The sequence below is a fragment of the Amphiura filiformis genome, chromosome 10 (genome assembly GCF_039555335.1).
Source record: "Amphiura filiformis chromosome 10, Afil_fr2py, whole genome shotgun sequence".
In the NCBI taxonomy this organism is placed as follows: domain Eukaryota; kingdom Metazoa; phylum Echinodermata; class Ophiuroidea; order Amphilepidida; family Amphiuridae; genus Amphiura; species Amphiura filiformis.
The window spans coordinates 60817843-60839975 of NC_092637.1; the positions used below are offsets into that span (position 1 = coordinate 60817843).

Here is a 22133-nt window from a genome sequence, read left to right on the forward strand (position 1 = left end):
GTAATATTGTTTTTATTATTATTGATATTGATATTAATATCTTTGATTATAATAGGCCTAATTGATATTGATATTAATATCTTTGATTATAATAATTGATATTGATGTTAATATTTTTGATTATAATTGATATAGATATTAAAAGTTTTGATTATTATTTATATTGATTTTACTATTTTTGATTATTATTGATATTTATATTGGTTTTTTATATTATTATTGATATGCGTAATATTTTTGATTATTTAGTATATTGATGGTAATATTTTTGATTATCATTGATAAAGATATTAATAGTTTTGATTATTATTGATATGTGTAATATTTTTGATTATTATTGATATAGATATTAATAGTTTAGATTATTATTAATATTGCTTTTACTATTTTTGATTATTATTGATATTTATATAATTTTTTATTATTATTATTGAAATGTGTAATATTTTTGATTACTATTGATATTGATGTTGATATTTTTGATTATTATTGATATAGATATTAATAGTTTGGATTATTATTGATATTGATTTTACTATTTTTGATTATTGTTGATATTGATGTTAATATTTTTGATTATTATTGATATTGAACGTTGTGAAAAGTGGGAACGCCAAAGGGGACTATACGACCCGCACACACACAGGCTTTGATGTCGGCTGCTGAGTCACGTCATCATCACCGCAATCCACCGTCAGCTGCCGTTCCTTGCCGCAAGCAAATCCGCTGCCAGCCGTCTGACATCGTTGTTTGTTGTCGGGCTCCGTCGAGACTTCGTCACTCATCGCCCAGACAACGTCCGGATTTGGTCGCTAGTCTCCGTTTCCTGCCGCAGCCTTTCGTCCCTTGCCGTCGTGTTGTCGCTTAAGGTCGTTCCCACTCGTCACCGAATCTTGTTTTTCCTCTTTTTGTCGTCGCGTTGCCGTCAACATTTTGTGATTTTCACGTTCGTCACCTTTCGTTGCTTATCGTCCGTCATAGTGTGACCGGGCCTTAAGGACCAGCCTCGGAGTTGTCATACTGTATTTCTCCCCGGGATTTCTCTGACATGGGCATGGGCAAAATATCTGAAATGGGCAAATATCTGATTAATATTATTTGGTCAAAATCAATCACACAAGCGTCAATTTTGGCCCCTCTAGATCGTGACCCCTGGGCCCGTCCACACGTAGCCATATGTAATTTCAGCTCTTAACATCTTGTTTTATAGCATTACACGTGTATATGGCTTGAAATTCGCACGGATTGGTAATAATGCATTGTTCGACAAAAAGTTTTATTATTACTTTTATAGTTCGCGAAATAAGGTTCCCGAAAGCACTGCAACGACGTCATCGCCTTCTCAAGATAAAAATAGAGAAAACATCAGAAGCCCAAGTGGTCAAATCATGATGCAGTCATTTCTACAGTAGAATTCACCACGACCTTTGTAGGACTTAAACCCCATTAAAAGCTATTAAACCAAGATAACACTCATTGAAAACGCAAGGTAACAATAGTGTGCATATTGTTAACCAGCATTCTTGAAAATGAGAAACATAATGGCTGTGGACCGTAACACGGTTTGGAAATAATTTCTTCATATTTCTTGGTGCTATCTGTCGTTTACATATCCTTCCTAAAACACCAAAGTGCGAATATTTCCAAACACCTAAATTAGCTAAAAATTTAGGACATGTTACAAAACTATATTTTCTAGAATTTCAGAAGAATACTTTAAATATTGGCCGGTTATTTTTCACACAGTGACGTTAACTAGGCAATGCCCTATTACCTATAACATACACTAAAACACCAAAGTGCGAATATTTCCAAACATCTAAATTAGCTAAAAATTTAGGACATGTTACAAAACTATATTTTCTAGAATTTCAGAAGAGTACTTTGAATATTGGCCGGTTATTTTTCACACAGTGACGTTAACTAGGCAATTGCCTATACTTCTAATATGCACTATTTGTAGAGGTCACGCGTCAATGGTGAGAGCACTGTGTATTGTGTATAGGAAAACGGACAGTAACTGCAGTATGTTCAGCTTTCATCTGACGGCTATGTGGAGTATAAAGCTCAGCAAGAAGAAGCCCCGTATCAGGATATCAGTAATTCAAGAGATAATCAACAGAGAGCTGGTGATCAAGTCCAACTTTCTGCTGATGGTTATGAACAATATAAACCTGATAATTTAGATGGAGATGATTATCAAGGCATTTACACCGAGCCAACTGATATTACCCATCAAGTTTCTGCAGCAGATAATGTTGCTTATGTGAATGATTCAGTGGTGCGATTACCCGACAATTATGTAGTGGAGCGATCAGACACAAAGAATGATGATGAGGATTATGAAGTAGTGTAACAAGCACACTATTATGATTTATTAATGTTTCTAACAAAACATTACATAATGTTCAATTTTAGACGTTTACAATACCGATAGCTATCATACTAATATACACATATTTGTAGCTATCTTTTAACTTAGATTTTCTTTTCGTTATCTTTTCTGGCCTTTTGTGGTAATTTTTATTCTGTAAACTATGTATTTGTGTGAAAATTGAGGGCGCTATTTACATATATTTTAAATCTAATTTAGCTCTATATTATGTGTTATTTCATTCATTTTATGATAAAAAGTATTTTGAAAATGACCTTGCTATATGCCACTAATTGTTTTGATGTTTTAATGACATTATACAATTATTGTCTACCTCTTGTAAAAATGCAAACAAGATTTAAGATATTATTAAGGGAAATAAGATGCTGACATGAGGTTATGGAGTATACCGCCTTTTGGAATAGTAATAGAACACAAACTTCCAGCTAAGAAAATACCTTTGTCGAGCTGTTAAGGTTTTAGTTTATTTATAATGTGTGGTCAAATATTTGATATTTTTGACAAAAACAAGACTTTTCTTTCCCTAAACATTTTGATATTGCCAACAATAGTGGTAATTTAATTTTTTGCCAGTTCTGTTTACTAACTCGAAACATTAAAACGGGGGTCTCCCTAGAAAGCTATTTGAAAGTGTGATTAAAATATAATTGTTATTCTACTATTGTTACATTTATACAAAAAGAGGGGTGATCGTTTGAATGAGAAATTTATATTTAAAAATGTTCTGATTATTTTAGGTTGAGATAAGCCATTAACAACCACATGAATTATTAAATTTCTAGTTACATAGCATGTATTGATCGACCCTCGTATATGTTTTTTTTTTTTAAATTTTATATTTGGGGTGTCGTATTTTGCTACTCAGTGAAGCCAATCTTTTTGGCATCCTTACAAGGCTTACACCTCAAATGATAACAATACATTCGTCGGCCGCATCACATACTGACGTATTTGCAAGTACGCATTTTGAGAAAATCGAATTTGAAAATTTAGCGATTTTCATTTGCTGTATAATCTTGATTAAAACATTATTGTCGATTAAAACCAAAAGTAATGCAAATATACCATATTTGTAATTCACTTATCACTATCAGAGCATAACTTATTCTGGAAAAAGTCAATATTAAATAAAATACGTGGTCCAAATACGGCATTATGTCAAACATTTGAGCAAATGCGTCAGAATGTAAAAAGCACACAACTGCAATTTTACCGTGCAATGACAAAGTTGCGCAAATACGTAGCGCAAATACGTCACTATGTGAAACGGCAAATTCTTCAAATTGCAGATACGACATACTGGGCTTGCGCAGTATAGGTGATCGGCAAATACTTCCTTATGTACTACACACATTTCAAGGTTTTGTAAATACGACATAATTGAATGAATTAATCTCTTACTAATTTAGCCTCTTTAAGGCATGGTTTTGGTGAATATATAGAGTAGAACATAACAAACTGATACACCAAATTTATCAAAAATGTTAAAAATGTCGAATACGTCGCTATGTGATGCGGCCGACGAATTGGTTTAATTTTTATATCAATATAGGACCAGCCCCATGAAATTGTCGCATCGTTGAACAAATGTTTCAAATAGACAAATCATATATCAAAATGTTCAGAAGATTCTGGAGAATCTTTTCTGCCATGTTGGCAAATCAGTAACCCATGTATTCTACTCCGTTTCCATGACAACGGTCACGCTATTTTTGTAATTTTGTACCAAAAAATGTCACATTTTAGCAAAATGCAAGTTGGAGTAGATTTGGTATGCAGAATAAATGACACATGGATATTTAATCAATAGATTGATTTCCTTTATTAATGATATTTAAAGTGGAAAGTTCACAAAGAGAGACTTTTGTCCCACTTTTGCTGGAATTGACCACCTACATATTTACCCTTCGGTATATAATTTCCTGGATCAGGAGACTGGGTTTCCTAAGCGGTTACAATATTTCCTTACGCTGTTCCACTAGAACTACACGCAAATTGTCAATTGTAATAGGATGAGATCCAATCAGGCCAAAGTCTGCAATGGTGAAATTGAGATACAGACACAAATAGGGAGCAAAAAATAATGAAATAGATAAGAAAATTGACATCCTAAAAGATCATAACTTTGCAACCAAGCATGCCAGAGATGTAAGAATTTCTGCAAAAGCACACTTGGTTATTGCGTGAGTTGGTGAGGATAATAACTCAGTTTTCACAATTGCCTCCTTTTATCTGGTTGGGTCAGTTTGCGTCACATTAATATTTATTATAATTTTGTATAAATATAGCAGATCAGGCGATGAGCATTCACAGCTTTTTGTGGTTTTATTGCCAATATAGTAGGCTATAGATCTACGCCTTGTAATGATTTAACATGAGCATGATATAAGTATTTTGTATAGAGCGTGTATTAGGCCAACAAGACTCGACACCATTCATCGAAGACCTAATTGATGTGCTGTATGGTAGCTTGAGCCTACGGCAGAATGAATACATCCACTGGTAGCATCAGTTCATTTATACGCATCACCATAGTATGCTTCCTCTTAAACCAGGTTCAAGGTAAAACGTTGTTTGTTTATCTATAAAATTTTAAACACGTAAGGCAGGTTAGGTAAGTTATTGTGTATTGGTCGAATCGTGATCTCTGGTTAGGCCAAAAATAGAAACAAGTTAGTTTCCAGTAGCTTTCTGGCGGCCAGTTTTTGCGCGCTGCTTTCTTTTTGTAATAATTTGTGTTAAAATATTAATAAAATCAGAAAAAAGGAAAGAAAAGAAAAGAAAGAAGCTAGAAATTATACCGGGAACGACTCTGTTACAATTTGTAAATTTCTGTTTTATTTTCTCAATAATTGTTAAAAGAATACGACAAAAAAACCAAAAAAAAAAACAGAACTGCGCATTTACTTTTTAGACATGCTACTGGAAACAAACTTGTCTGTTTTGGCCTTATTTTGAATAAGGCGAATTCAAATATCACATTCAAATATCACAGTTACAAGTTTGTAGGTCTTGTGGATCTTGAGTAATGATGTAAAAAATGTCGAAAAGGAGACATCTTCATAAAACGTCAGATACCTCAAGAACCACAATACATAATTAAAAAAAGTAATTTTTGAACGGGAATATTTTTGCATTCCGTGGTAACGTTTCATTAATCACTTAAGGGATCTAGAATGAGCGTTTTGAGCGTTTCGACAGTATTTTTTATGGAACATGAGAGCACCTCAGACGTATCAATTGCATTCTGAATACGAAGCATGTCTTTCTGATATCAAATAATTTTCATTTTTGAAAATCACGATATAATACAAATTTTATGACAAATTATAAAAATTTGATATTTTCAAATTTTGATATATAACAGTCCTCGAAGTAAATTTGATAAATCTAATGATATATTCTTAAAGTGTATGTAGCTGGGAGGAAAAGCCGACGATCAATTGAAAATTTTGACCTTTCATATTGAAGATATGGATTTTTTCCCCAAAGACCTAATTTTTTTTGGTGTTTTGGGGAAAAAATCCATATCTTCAATACAAAAGGTCAAAATTTTCAATTGATCGTCGGCTTTTCATCCCACCTACATACACTTTAAGTATAAATCATCAGATTTATAAAGTTTACTTTGAGTACTGTTAAATATCAAAATATCAATTTTAATCATTTGCCATAAAATGTGTATTACATTGCGAATTTCAAAAATCAAAATTATTTGATATCAGAAAGACATTCTTCGTATTCAGAATGCAATTCGATATGTCTGATGTGCTCTAATGTCCCACAATAAATACTGTCCAAACGTTCATACCCCACCCCTTAATCTGAATTTTTTTTTTGGAGTTGAATGACCATGACAACTCCGACACGCCTTGAGAAACGTAAATTTTTATTGGTTTCTGATCATGGCAAGACGGCTGCAGCGCTCGTGTCTACGCGATGTCCGCCAATCGCCATATGGATGGACAAGACGCCTAACATTGGACCCAAGATGCAATTTTGAACGTTCTTTCGATTTATTTCAAGCTAATTGCTAAGTAATTCGAAGAAAAAAGTTTACCGGATACGTTTTCAAGCGATACACTTAGCTTATCAAAATTTTGGAAATAAGCTTTTTCCGTGGATATCTGTTAGGCTAAACTATACCATAAAAGAGGCTGCTAAATTCACGAAATACCCCTTTAAAAAACCAGCGATTAAGACTTAAGGGTAGACGCGGCATTGTTGGTCGAAGCAGCCAAAATATCGATTTTCATTATCTTAATCAATATATCATTGAAAAATAACACTTTGATGTTTTGCAAAAGTCCATTCTACAAATCATACACTTTGAAAACTTGCTTGATTTATTGTTGTTAATGAGTTATGTACGTTACAAAAGTGATGTTGTTTCAGCCCTCTTTACAACATAACTCAAGAACCACAGGACCTACAAAAGTATATCTGTGATATTTGAATTCCTCAACACACTCGCTATAAAATGATCAATGCAATTTTGCCAAAGCTCACTACCATTCACAATATGCTGTGAACTACAAAATCGCAACAGTTTAAAGTAGTTGCTAAACCTTAATCACACATTGATGGGTCGAGTAACAATTCATCGCTCATTGTATCCTTACCATCAATATTGACAAGCAAGATTATGGCTAAGTTACACGGGGGTGAGATGATAGCAATGTTCTCCAATCATATATCCAGATTTTTCAGTTTGAAGATCAATGATAATGTTGAGAGTGATTGGGTTTATCATTTTCGTAAAAATATTAAAGTATGGACTGCATTCAGGACATGGGCTATACATTAAAGTCATGTCTTCCGTAGTTTATAGCACCAGCTATGGAATACATGATCTTAATCTCTGATTTCAAACCCCACTTCCGTGCCAAAAGAGGATAGTTGTTGCTTTCTAACTTCCAATACCAACCACAGTACCAAAGAGGAAATATTGAAAAGGTCACTTTGATATAATGAGCCCATTAGGAACGGTAAACAAGTTTATTATTACTTATTATTACCGGTATATGGTTTGTAATGGTTTGACATTGCCAATGATCTACAGGCTGAGCCATAAGGCAGTAAACTCTTCCATGGCGGTTTTGTACAAAATCCGCTGTAAACTAAAATATAATTAGAAAGAGTACAGTCTGAACGTTATAAAAAGAGTTGTTGTATTTGCTTATGGGTATTACTCAATTGAATAAAACCACCACTTTTAGTAGGGATAACCATCAAAATTTCATGTTGCCCCTATTGCTATAAAAGATTGTTTTCTGGATAGAACTCATCAACAGAAGTAATTTGGTGGTTAAATGGTCAAAATCGGTCAAAAACGTTTCGAATTATGAATTTTCAAAGTTTCCCATTCCGACGGTCATTGGAACGAAATAAAATGACAAAGTCCAAAAATAGCAATTATTGGCATAAGCATATATTTACCTTTATATATTTCTTTATTTTAACATATGCAAACATGAAACAAGCATATTGTGAAAGTATCAAAGGGGTTTCTTATGAAATGGCACTTTACTAGTCAATGGCATAAATTATTTCTTCAAACCGAGGCACTGAAATCATGCTTTTAGAAAACATTTGCCAAAAAATCATCCAAGATGGCCGATATGGCACAAAATCAATATTGCACTAAGTCCAGGTGAACTCTTTTTCACAACCAAAAATTTCAATGTTATTGGGTTTAATATGACCAATTAGTAGGTGTATGCAAACAAAATCTTAAGTGCCATTGAAGCTCATTGACCCATTCACAACAATAGCATCCACTTCACTCATATGTGACTTCTAACAAAAGGCGCTGGTTCCCGTAGTATTCCTCATTCAAACCAATTTAATGCATGACCTCGGTGTTACCTGCATGACTTTCGCGGGCTATTTTGAAACAGTTATGGTTGCACATTCAGGTACTTCTTTTGAAAGTCCTACACTAGGTATAGGCAGCAGCAAGTTGTAGATGGTATAGGCCTAAATATAAGAAAACGTTTAGGGTTGAGATCAGGTGAAAAATACATCGAATGAGCACGAAACGTCACATTTATGTTTAGAAAGGTGTCTTTTGGTTTCTGACCATGGCAAGACGGCTGCAGCGCTCGTGTCTACGCGATGTCCGCCAATCGCCATATGGATGGACAAGACGCCTAACATTGGACCCAAGATGCAATTTTGAACGTTCTTTCGATTTATTTCAAGCTAATTGCTAAGTAATTCGAAGAAAAAAGTTTACCGGATACGTTTTCAAGCGATACACTTAGCTTATCAAAATTTTGGAAATAAGCTTTTTCCGTGGATATCTGTTAGGCTAAACTATACCATAAAAGAGGCTGCTAAATTCACGAAATACCCCTTTAAATAACCAGCGATTAAGACTTAAGGGTAGACGCGGCATTGTTGGTCGAAGCAGCCAAAATATCGATTTTCATTATCTTAATCAATATATCATTGAAAAATAACACTTTGATGTTTTGCAAAAGTCCATTCTACAAATCATACACTTTGAAAACTGCTTGATTTATTGTTGTTAATGAGTTATGTACGTTACAAAAGTGATGTTGTTTCAGCCCTCTTTACAACATAACTCAAGAACCACAGGACCTACAAAAGTATATCTGTGATATTTGAATTCCTCAACACACTCGCTATAAAATGATCAATGCAATTTTTGCCAAAGCTCACTACCATTCACAATATGCTGTGAACTACAAAATCGCAACAGTTTAAAGTAGTTGCTAAACCTTAATCACACATTGATGGGTCGAGTAACAATTCATCGCTCATTGTATCCTTACCATCAATATTGACAAGCAAGATTATGGCTAAGTTACACGGGGGTGAGATGATAGCAATGTTCTCCAATCATATATCCAGATTTTTCAGTTTGAAGATCAATGATAATGTTGAGAGTGATTGGGTTTATCATTTTCGTAAAAATATTAAAGTATGGACTGCATTCAGGACATGGGCTATACATTAAAGTCATGTCTTCCGTAGTTTATAGCACCAGCTATGGAATACATGATCTTAATCTCTGATTTCAAACCCCACTTCCGTGCCAAAAGAGGATAGTTGTTGCTTTCTAACTTCCAATACCAACCACAGTACCAAAGAGGAAATATTGAAAAGGTCACTTTGATATAATGAGCCCATTAGGAACGGTAAACAAGTTTATTATTACTTATTATTACCGGTATATGGTTTGTAATGGTTTGACATTGCCAATGATCTACAGGCTGAGCCATAAGGCAGTAAACTCTTCCATGGCGTTTTTGTACAAAATCCGCTGTAAACTAAAATATAATTAGAAAGAGTACAGTCTGAACGTTATAAAAAGAGTTGTTGTATTTGCTTATGGGTATTACTCAATTGAATAAAACCACCACTTTTAGTAGGGATAACCATCAAAATTTCATGTTGCCCCTATTGCTATAAAAGATTGTTTTCTGGATAGAACTCATCAACAGAAGTAATTTGGTGGTTAAATGGTCAAAATCGGTCAAAAACGTTTCGAATTATGAATTTTCAAAGTTTCCCATTCCGACGGTCATTGGAACGAAATAAAATGACAAAGTCCAAAAATAGCAATTATTGGCATAAGCATATATTTACCTTTATATATTTCTTTATTTTAACATATGCAAACATGAAACAAGCATATTGTGAAAGTATCAAAGGGGTTTCTTATGAAATGGCACTTTACTAGTCAATGGCATAAATTATTTCTTCAAACCGAGGCACTGAAATCATGCTTTTAGAAAACATTTGCCAAAAAATCATCCAAGATGGCCGATATGGCACAAAATCAATATTGCACTAAGTCCAGGTGAACTCTTTTTTCACAACCAAAAATTTCAATGTTATTGGGTTTAATATGACCAATTAGTAGGTGTATGCAAACAAAATCTTAAGTGCCATTGAAGCTCATTGACCCATTCACAACAATAGCATCCACTTCACTCATTTGTGACTTCTAACAAAAGGCGCTGGTTCCCGTAGTATTCCTCATTCAAACCAATTTAATGCATGACCTCGGTGTTACCTGCATGACTTTCGCGGGCTATTTTGAAACAGTTATGGTTGCACATTCAGGTACTTCTTTTGAAAGTCCTACACTAGGTATAGGCAGCAGCAAGTTGTAGATGGTATAGGCCTAAATATAAGAAAACGTTTAGGGTTGAGATCAGGTGAAAAATACATCGAATGAGCACGAAACGTCACATTTATGTTTAGAAAGGTGTCGTCTTAACATGATTTGAAAGGAGTATGGAAATTCCAAAGGGAAGCTGGTGATTTAATTTGTAACTCAAGATCTACTTGTTCAATTTTTTAACCTTTTTACAGAGGGTATGATAGAGGTATTACTGGCAACTCTGCCAAATTACAGCTCAGTAGGCCAAGGGTTTCACCTGATCTTATTGATTTGAATATTTTGTGCCATTCTTGAGCAGTGCTGAACTCAGCCACTGGCAATTTAGCGCACTGTGGCGATGGAGCAATTTTGACTCGCACTTACAGGAAAACAAAACAAGTTATGTTGCTGTAATTTGCAGGATAGTTACAAAATATAATTGGCATTAACTTCCCTAATTTTTTACAGAAAAATATTGAAAAATAAAAGAATGAGCTCAATTTAGAAATCTGTGCAAGATGTGCACAGCTGAGCTCCCTGCATATCTATGGGAGTGTTCTAATCAAGTTGATGGTTCATTGGTCATCCCTACTTGTAGCTGAACAAGGTTTCACTTCCGATACACGTAGTCATGATCATTGGAGTATATTGACGGGAATGGCGCGACATTGAAATGCAAAATATGTTATGTGGTGTGGTTTTGTTCTTCGGCCCTTTCGTCTTCAGTTTCCCACAACTGATCGTATTACATATTAGGAAGCGATATTAGAATGTGAGCTTAGAAAGTTTAGAATCATTGGACAAGTGAGCTTCACTCGATTAAGGCATGCGTTGAAAATGTACACAAAGATCAGCTGGTCAAGGGGCAACCCCCTTCGCAACATTTCCAAAGCACGCTTTAGCAGAAGGATGAGAGTTCATAAGGGCAATGTCGGATCGATTTGTCACAATAAAGCTGGACATAAGATACATATTACTAACGCATGCGTGTTCGTCAACTATAGATTGAGCTACAAAAATGAGCGATTTTATTCAAATGAGTATGAATATCTGCCCTTTAAGATTAATATCGACTTGTAGAATGTACACTATTTATGGTTGCTTTAGATGTATCTATTAACAATGTTCGTATAACACTTATATCAATATATGGTCCAAATGATGACAAGCCAAACTTTTATCACGACATCAAAAGGGTAATAGAAGCATTTGATAATGCCCATTGTGTGTTATGTGGTGACTGGAATTTAGTTCAAGATCCAAAATTAGATACCTCGAATTATATTCGCATAAATAATCCAAAAGCGAGAAAAACTGTTTTAGAAATGAAAGAAGAACTTGGATTGATAGACCCGTGGCGACTTCAAAACCCAAACTCTCGCAGATATACCTGGCGTCAACCAACTCCATTAAAACAGTCCAGATTATATTTTTGTTTCTGATATCGGAAGAGCTTACAACATATTTAGTGAAATCTAAAATAGACCCTGGATATCGATCAGACCACTCTCTTGTTAGTCTTTCGCTAGACATGTCTCCTATTAAACGTGGGAAGGGTTTTTGGAAATTCAATAATACGCTATTAAAAGATATTGGTTATATAGATAGGATTAAGAAAAAAATTAGTGATGTTAAGAAACAATATGCAGTATCACCATATAACTTAAACAATATAAATCAAATCCCTGCAAGTGAGCTCGAGTTTACGATAAATGAACAACTGTTTCTTGAAGTATTGCTCATGGAGATAAGGGGGGAAACGATCAAATATGCATCAGAAAAAAGCAAAAAAAATAAAAATAGAGAAAAAATACTTGAAAGAGATATAGAAACTTTAGAAAAAGAGCTAGATGATTCAAACAACACAGAAGTTTTAGAAAATGTTGAAATTAAAAAGTCTGAATTAGAGGAGACGAGGAAGGAAAAAATGGAAGGAGTAATGTTACGATCTAAAGCAAGATGGATAGAACACGGAGAAAAACCATCTAAATATTTTGTGAACTTGGAAAAAAGAAACTGTGTAAATAAAGCAATCGTTCATTTGCAAAATTCAAACGGGGATGATATAAAAGATCAATACCAAATAATGGAAGAAACTTTTAAGTTTTACTCGAAACTGTATGAATGTAAAGACAACAATTTATGTTTGGAAGAATTCGACCAAAATCTTTCAAGATCAGATTTACCTCAATTAACTCAAGATCAATAAGCTCGAAGGCCATTTGACTTACGATGAACTTTTAACTGCCTTAAAGAAAATGTCAAACAATAAAAGTCCTGGGTCTGATGGGTTTACCACTGAATTTTTTTTCAAGACTTGGGAGGTTTTCTCTTACGTTCCCTGAACTATTCATATGAATCAGGGGAATTGTCAGTTACGCAGAGATTAGGGATTATTACCCTCCTTCCTAAAGGAAACAAACCAAAACAATTCTTAAAGAATTGGCGTCCTATTACTTTGTTAAATATAACCTATAAACTAGCTTCATCGTGTATTGCTGAAAGAATGAAACAAATCTTACCAAGCCTAATAAATGATGATCAAAAAGGTTTTATGAAAGGAAGGTATATTGGAGAAAATATAAGATTACTTATGATTTAATTTTATACACAAAATTACATGACAAACCAGGTATGCTTTTGCTTATAGATTTTGAAAAAGCGTTTGATTCCGTTTCTCATAAATTCATTTTTAAAACATTAGATTTTCTAAATATCGGTCCATCTTTTACAAAATGGATCAAACTTTTTTAACAAAAGTAAATCCTCAGTTTTAGTAAATGGAAATTCCTCAAAACAATTCGATTTAGGTAGAGGTTGCAGACAGGGGACCCTTTGTCCCCTTACATCTTTCTAATTTGTGCTGAAATGTTGGGCTGTCTCATACGAAAAAATACTAATATACGTATGTGGTATTACAGTTGAAAATATTAATTGTAAAATCACCCAATACGCTGATGACTCGACTGTGATCTTAAATGGAAGTAATGAGAGTTTAATACACACGTTAAAAACATTGGATTTGTTTGAACGTTTGTCAGGGCTGAAAATAAACGAAGATAAAACAAATGCTATGTATATTGGGTCACTTAGAGGTAGAAAACCAAACCCTGGCATTACAAATAAAAATCTAAAATGGGTTGAAGATGGAAAATTCTCTGCATTGGGAGTACAATTTTCAACCAATTTGGTTGAAATGGTTAATTTGAACTATGATAAGGTTATGGAGTCGGTGACAAAGGTAATGCATCATTGGTCTAAAAGAAACTTAACAGTTTTTGGAAGAATAACTATAGTCAAATCCCTACTGATACAAAAGTTTAACCATCTTGTTCTTTCAATTCCTAACCCGTCTAAAGAGTTTATAAAAGATTTACAAAAGAAAATCTATAATTTTATTTGGAAAGGTACAAGAGATAAAATAAGTAGAGATCAATTGTCAAACGATTATTCTGAAGGTGGATTAAGATTGGTTAAAGTAGATTTATTCTTTGAAGCACTGAAATGTACATGGATAAGACGAATTGTAAATGGAAGTATTGATGCTAAAGGATTGATGTTTTTTGCTATTTTAACTGGTATTCATATTAATGATCTTGAAAAGGGCGCAAATTATACACTAAAAGTAGCAAATAATTCCCAAAATGTTTTTGGAAAGAAGTTCTTTTAGCTTGGTCTAAGGTAAAGAAAAAGCACAATCCTAATACAATTGATGATGTTTTAAGATCATGTTTATGGGAAAACGAATGGTTTAAGATTGGTGGTAAAGAAATAAATTATAAAAAATGGCGTACAGCAGGTATTGACTTTGTCTCTGACCTTGTCCATGTTAACCAAAACCGTTTTCTCTTTCTTCATGAAATTGAAACAAATTATGGATTAAGGCTAAATTTTTTGGAATACAACAGTGTAATTTGCGCAATTAAGAGTAATTTCAAGCATCTATTTCAGGAAAACGCTACATTTATTGCAATTCCTAAGCCGTTTATCCCATTTCATTTCAGTTTTATTTTAAAAGATAAAAAAGGTTGCAGATCAATCTGCAAACAACTTATGTCGTCAAAGATACCAAAAGCAAAACAAAAATGGGAAGTAAAATTGAATAGTAGCTTTTCAGATGATGAATGGAAGATATACTCTTTGTTGCCATTTAAATGTACAATGGATACGAAATTACGATGGTTTCAGTATAGAATTTTAAATGGAATTCTTACCACAAATACATTTATGTTTAAAATTGGCAAAAGAAATGACAATATATGTACTTTTTGCAACGAGGAACCCGAAACGATAATTCATCTTTTATAAGATTGTAAAAAGGTTAAACCCATTTGGTCTCAGCTCGAAACCTGGTGTTTACAAAAACTCGGTATTCCTATCACTTTCAACCGAAATCATATTCTTTTCGGGACAGATTTAGGAAAAATAAATAGTGCTCTAAATTTAATTCTGATTTTAACTAAGTTTTATATATACAGAAAAAGATGCCAAAATTCAACCCTTTCTTTTATCCCTCTTCAGAAGGAAATAGAATATTATCATAAATTGGAAAGGTTCATTCTTTTAAAAGATTCAAAATACCGAATTTATCAAAATAAATGGCAGGTTTGGAAGGGACTTTTCTACTAAACATTTTGTTCTTATTGTGAAAGCTAGACCATTCAAATACTATATAAATATGTATGTGAGAGTGTGTGTACGCGCTGGTATTGTTTATGTATTGTTTAATATTAAAAAAAAAACCTGGTGTATAAAAATGAAATTTCTGTATTTATCTGAGTAAACTATGATTGTAAAATGTACACCGGAAAAAAAAAGAAATTAAAAAAAAAAAAATTTATAGTGAAGTAGCCTTCGGAGTACATTTTACAAAAGTCTTGTTTGTCTTAAAACCAGTTTACTGTGGCTGTCCAGATGATTGGATCACGTACGATGGACATTGCTACTACTTATCAACGGCATCTAGTTCATTTTCTGCAGCAAAAGCATCATGTAAATCAAAGGGCGCCGAGTTGACAAGTATACACAGTGATGACGAAAATAACTTCCTGTTGCGTAAGTATTGTCTTCTATACCATTTTTCACCTTAGCGAAGAAGTGAATGATTTTGTGCAATAATAATATCGAAAATAATACTTGTTGTCCATAAGAAGAAGGAAATGCATGGTACGATACGATATCGATATACGAATCATTAAAAACCTTTGCCCACTGACCTGACCCGAGACGTATAAAAGTCATATCCTAATCCGTAGTACCGTCTCTCGAATATTCTCCTTGGTGAAAGTTAAAACAGTGCAGGAATTAAGATCTCACCATTGTTTTTTTCTACGGATCATAAACCAATATACCGGTATTTGCTAGACTATTGTTACGGCATTACGGTCAAATCAGTTTATCGATTCTACTGAATATCACATGGGATATTCCAGAAAATAGGTGTACGCCCCTATAGATGAGTAACTTTTCAATAAAAGAAACGTCTTAATTTCCAAGTTAGCTTTCCGGAATTCTAGTTGCCAATGCTACTAGAAAAAAGTTTTGAAATGTAATTAAATGAATGAAAAATTACGGAATTACCCAAAATGAGCCTCTTAAATTGAGGATTTCTGATTTGGAATTATCTGCCGTTGGGAGATGTACCATTTGGGCACTTTGCAACAATTATATAACTGAATAAAAAGTCCGGAAATCCGAAGCCCTCTGTAGGGGGTGTGCATCAATTTTCTGGAATAGACCAGTATACAGGCTGTATCAAAATTATTGGAACCAATTAGTGTTTATCACAAATTTTCTGTTGCGTTATAATTTGAAAATGAGATGGATCGTATTTTGTTGCATGTTGACAAAATGAAGCTGGTTATGTAACACACGACCATTTAATTTCGGTACCCAAGACGTTTAACCTCTTTTTTATCTGTCTTATATGAAGAACAAATGGAGGCAAATAGAATCACAGTCATGTGGATCGGACTTCATGATATTACTACTGAAGGCAATTTTGAATGGATCGACGGGACCCCTGTAAGTGTCAATCACTTTCATAACATAAGCTCATAATGTTCGCGGATCGTGAGTCTAAACGAATAACGAACAGAAAGAGTGCTTTCCAGTCACCATAGGCCAACAGGTTTTATCAAAATGATGTGGATCATGTGCACACATCAGTTTTCTTTGACTTATGATGCTGATTGAATGCCCTGGATTGTTTGACATATTATTCAACATTGGACTCGCATTGGACCCTCTTCTGATCAGAACTTAAAGTTTTACGACTCTTTATAACAATAATCAATTAGGTAAATCTCATTGGTATTCTAAAAGCGGCTCATCAACCGTCGATAATACCAAACTCTCATTGTCTTATTTTCACGACAGTACAACTTTACTGATTGGATACACCAATCGACCGGTACTTCTGAGCCAAACAGCTGGAGAGGTGGTGAAGAAGATTGCGTTGACATGAAGAAAGGAGGCCCTTACGATATTGCCAGTGGGTCGTGGAACGACGAACACTGCACCGGTCGCTTCAAATACATGTGCAAAGCAGGTACACTATTGTAGATATAAAAATATGCTCATTTGCAGTAGCGTACAGGGTAAGGATAATGGGAGGGGGGGTCCTCTTGCTCTGTTTGATGATGGTCGCCGTAATATTATATATTTGCAGGCAATTTATTTTCGTCAAATTTGCTCCCGTGAAAGACGTCTTGCTCCCTTTCCCCTGGAAATGACTTTGGTGATCAATAGGAAATAAGGCCATTCTGCACTGGTTCATCTAATAGTGATTTTAAATGGAAGTAATTTCTAAGCTGGTGCATTTAAATTAACTTGCATAACTCATGAACTTGTGTTCAAACGTTGAATCATATAGGGTCCTTGTTCTTAAAGGTGGAAGATATTTCTCATTCGTTTAAATTTGAACACGCGTCACTGCTTATGTTTTCATTGTGGGTCATTAACAATCTGCATAGTATGTAGCGCCCTCGTCGGTTTAATATAATGCACAGTAAATCGATATCGTATGTTTCGTTTAAACAATAAAGAATAAGGTGGTATTATGCTTTATCTTAGCAAGACAATGCGAGACACAATTAATAATATTATATGCGAAGAACGGAAATACATGATGACTTATAGTGATTATTTTAACAATAACTTTAAGGTCTGCGAAAACTGTGCCCCCTTGTACTCATTATTTTTTTCTCCAATGCAGATATTCCATCGCCATCGTGTCTTGTAGGATGGAGAGAGTTCAACAATACATGTTATTGGTTTCAGCACGACTACGTTTATTACGTGAGCGCTAAGAGAGAATGCAATCTCCTAGACGCTCAGCTGGCTGTCATACACAGCCAAGAAGAACAGGACTTTTTAGCAGGTATGTTTGCATTCAATTGTGCAGAGGCCTGGTGGGCTTGGCATTATATGGTAGAGCACTTTAATTATATCGGTTAGGAAGAATGGAGCGGCCTGATGAAACGTTCAAGAGAGGACTCGGGAAGAATTTCCCCTGGACTCAGCTAGATTTTAATATTTCCTCAATGCGCACCTCGTAGGTTAAATATTCAGGGAACTCATTTTGTGATATGAGAAAATAAGACATTTGTTTAAGGCTGGCTTAACGTAAGGAAAGGCGTTTATTTTATCTCCACAATACAGCCAACGTACAGGTAGACCCGTATGACCAACAGCATTACTACCATATTGGCTTACATGACACAGAAAATGAAGGACGATTTCAGTGGGTAGATGGTACACCGGTATGTAGGCTTTTATTTATCATGTCATATAATTATGTGATGTGATCAAGCAAAATCAGTCGGAAGTTGGATATATTGATTTTCAGACATAGCCAAACAAAGACAATAATTTCTTTTGTTGAAATTGTTTTGGAAACACTTCAACTGTTCATATCTTTGGAAATAAATGTTCAATTTCAGTGAAGTTTTCTGCAAAATGTAGCTTTACAAGTGATTGATGGTAACATATAGAAAAGTAAAAATCATATATGTCCGACTTCAGACTGATTTTGCTTGATCAAACCACATATTTCATAGTTGAAGTAAACAGAAGAACAAATTCCAATAAAATTCTATATAGTAAAACCAGGAATGAGTAGGATTTAGAAATGATTTTTTAAAATCGATAATGTAGTAAAAATTTAATTGCAGCTGGTATATTTCAAAACTACTATGTTTTGGAAATTAATAATTAAATCTTAAATATGTTTTGCTAAATTTTGAGAATAAAGGCTCAACACATGCATTTGTAACTTGTTAAAACTTTAATATCAGTCTACGCAGTAATTTTAGTTTAAGTATTTTCTATTCTTATTTTTAACAAACTATTTAAAACTAACATAAAAATTGTAACATTCTAAATGCTGATACCTGTGCCAAGTCTGTCTAATTTGTGACTGCAATTTGATGACTTTTTGATGGTTTTTATTGCCAGTAATATGAAAATACATGTATGGCTATAATAAAGAATGTGAAGAAGAAATGATGACATTTCAGAATTTCAGAGAAAAAAAGGGTCATTCGGAGAGAAAATCACTCAGGCAAATAAGTGAGTCATAACAAGTGACTTGAAATACTCGACACTTGGGGCAAGCCGAATGGGAAGTGTATCCCATTGTCTTTAGCACATCTATATGACTTTGGGATAAAGAGACAACAGTAGCCAGCAGGTTTCCATGTTGTAAGTTCTTTCCAATGGTATTCAAGAATTACAGAAGCAGTACAAAATAGGAACATTTGAGAAAGAAGAGAGTGATGCAGCCACACGGGCCCAAATCAAATAAATAAATATCCCACCAGCTCGTAAAGAAAACACACTTTCAAACAATATCCAAAACCGGGATCTAAAGTTAACTTGTGAGGTCGTGGTAAACGATCTTATGTTACACACTGAACTTTCAAAATTTGGTGTCTTTAACCGCAGTGCTGGCAATATTGTACCTTATTGTATAGCTTTTGATCTCGAATCGATCAAGATCTTAGTTTTAAAAATAGCTAAAACTTCATGTTCATACAAACCACACATTCAACGCATGAATGTCTAGAAACTGTCACCATGATTATATGACTTAAATCTAACAGACGTGCCTCGTAACCCAATTTTAGTCCGCTTTACCACCTGAGCTAATGGGGTTGCGACACACATTTGCAGGTTTACTTGTTCGTAATATATATAACTTTGTGTATCGATGATTTGCTCAAAACCTTTTACCCTTTTGTGGACGGGGCTCTTCATGTTTGCATGTTTTTGTAGCGCTCGATAGTAAGCACATATGCTAACTATCGAGTTTTTACGGTAGGCATGTCCTTAACTCATCTTGTGTTTTATTTTTCTGCAGATCGACTTTACTGCCTGGGCACCTGGTGAGCCTAACAATGTCAAAAATGGTAATATCGATGAAGACTGTGCAGGGTTATCGCCTTTTAGAGGTGGAATATGGAACGACTACCCTTGTACTAGATTATATTCCTACATATGTGAAAAACCCTTAGGTATGCTATTGCATAATGACCTCATAAGCATTGACACTCGTTTAATGTTATGAAACCATCTAATCAACAGTCATGACAGTGCTAGCTGGAAATTGACCTCGAGTTGTGAAGTATAAGTGATAGGTTTGTCAATTTTTCTCAAAAGTACCGGTAGTAGTTAACCAATCTCAAATTGTGCATAAATCAGTACTTCATCATGAGAGACATTTGCGGTAAAATACGACAAAAATCAAGACTCTAGGTGATGTAGGTGCAGTGACACGCATCAAAGGATATTGCCGTTAGACGACCGATGGAGTGACACGCATTGACGACATCGGCCTGGTAGTAAATTCCAATTTTCAGCTCAAAATTAAAGGGGACATATCTGACAATAAAAGCTCATACTGCAGTTACTGTCCGTTTTCCTATACACAATACACAGTGCTCTCACCCATTGACGCGTGGCCTCTACAAATAGTGTATGTTAGAAGTATAGGCAATTGCCTAGTTAACGTCACTGTGTGAAAAATAACCGGCCATGTCTTAAATTTTTAGCTAATTTAGATGTTTGAAAATATTCGCACTTTGGTGTTTTAGTGTATGTTATAGGTAATAGGACATTGCCTTGTTAACGTCACTGCGTGAAAAATAACCGGCCAATATTTAAAGTACTCTTCTGAAATTCTAGAAAATATAGTTTTGTAACATGTCCTAAATTTTTAGCTAATTTAGGCGTTTAAAAATATTCGCACTTTGGTGTTTTAGGAAGGAAATGTAAACGGTAGATAACACCAAAAAATATGAAGAAATTATTTCGAAACCGTGTTACGGACCACAGCCATTATGTTTCTATTGTCTCATTTCGTGAACAAAGGGCCACTCAGTATTGTTACCTTGCGTTCGCTTTATTATCGTTCACCCAACTGAAACTATAATACCAGCTCATTGCTAATTGCACAGGTAAAACAGAAACATGTGTAGTGTGGATTTAACCAGAGAAGATCTGATGTAACATAGTTGAGCTGTTTTCAATGAGTGTTATCTTGGTTTAATAGCTTTTAATGGGGGTTAAGTCCTGCAAAGGTCGTGGTGAATTCTACTGTAGACATGACTGCATCATGTAGCATTTTATGGAAAAGAAATACTAATCTATTTTGTTATGGAAAGCAGTTCTTTCCCATTTTTTCTCAAAATTAGTAAATATGACTTTTTAGTCGCAATATTGCTTAGTATGCACATTCCTACATGATTTTATTTACATGATGTCATACATTTGTTAGCAAGATAAAAACAATGTTTTCTTTTCATGTTTGAGTAGAAATTACTAGGATTACTGAGACAGATGAACCGGATGTTATTGATTCTTCAGGAGATGGACCGGACATCATTGATACCTCAGAAGAAGATGGTAAATCAAATTATATCTGCACCGGGAATAACAATAAACAGCCCTATTATAGCTAATACAAACCAGGGGCTATTTTGGGGGTGAAAAGAAACTGCACGTTGGCAAATGGAATTTTTTACTTACTTTTACCTCAGTCCTAAACAAGTTACGTGTGGGCACGCGGCGTAGTTTCTGAGATTTTGAAAGTTGGCCATTAAGAATGTTCTTGAACAAATTGCACTCGAAAATATCAACGTAATAATACTAATGATGGTAATAATCGCGCCTTAATTTTCTTCACGCGGGTGTCGACTGCAGACGACATGTTTCAATTTTTTTTTTTAAATTCAAAAATTTCAGAATTATAAATTTTCATGACCATATTTGGAATCAGCATGAAAATTGCACTAAAATGAGTACAAACAAGCCTAGTATTGGTTCAGTAGTTCTTAAGATAGCTTTGGATATTTTGAGAAAACATTTCAAAACTTGAACTTTTTCCGTTGAAGCGCATGGCTACCACGCAGAGCATTTAGATTTGATGAACTGAGACAGTATACCTCAATTTTTTTTTATACATTAACACAATCGAGACAAATTGATCATTTGTGAGAAGCAACTGAGCTGACAACATCACTATGGTTAATCACGTCGGTATTTGGAGTATCCCATGTAAACTTAGAATAAGAGTGACAATTTTAGTTACTTTACTATTAT

At 34.3% G+C, this 22133-nt stretch overlaps 1 protein-coding gene across 1 annotated transcript in view; it reads left to right on the forward strand.

Annotated features, from left to right (window-relative positions):
• Positions 1–4689: 4689 nt before the first annotated feature.
• The window catches only part of LOC140163107 (C-type mannose receptor 2-like), a 59595-nt gene continuing 42151 nt past the window's right edge, over positions 4690–22133 (forward strand). Inside the window, exons 1-8 of the mRNA XM_072186483.1 lie at positions 4690–4957; positions 15429–15587; positions 16465–16556; positions 16911–17082; positions 17749–17913; positions 18195–18295; positions 19894–20047; positions 21348–21437. Of these exons, the coding sequence (XP_072042584.1) occupies positions 4882–4957; positions 15429–15587; positions 16465–16556; positions 16911–17082; positions 17749–17913; positions 18195–18295; positions 19894–20047; positions 21348–21437 (1009 nt within the window). The 5' untranslated portion in view covers positions 4690–4881. The remainder of the gene's footprint in view (positions 4958–15428; positions 15588–16464; positions 16557–16910; positions 17083–17748; positions 17914–18194; positions 18296–19893; positions 20048–21347; positions 21438–22133) is intronic.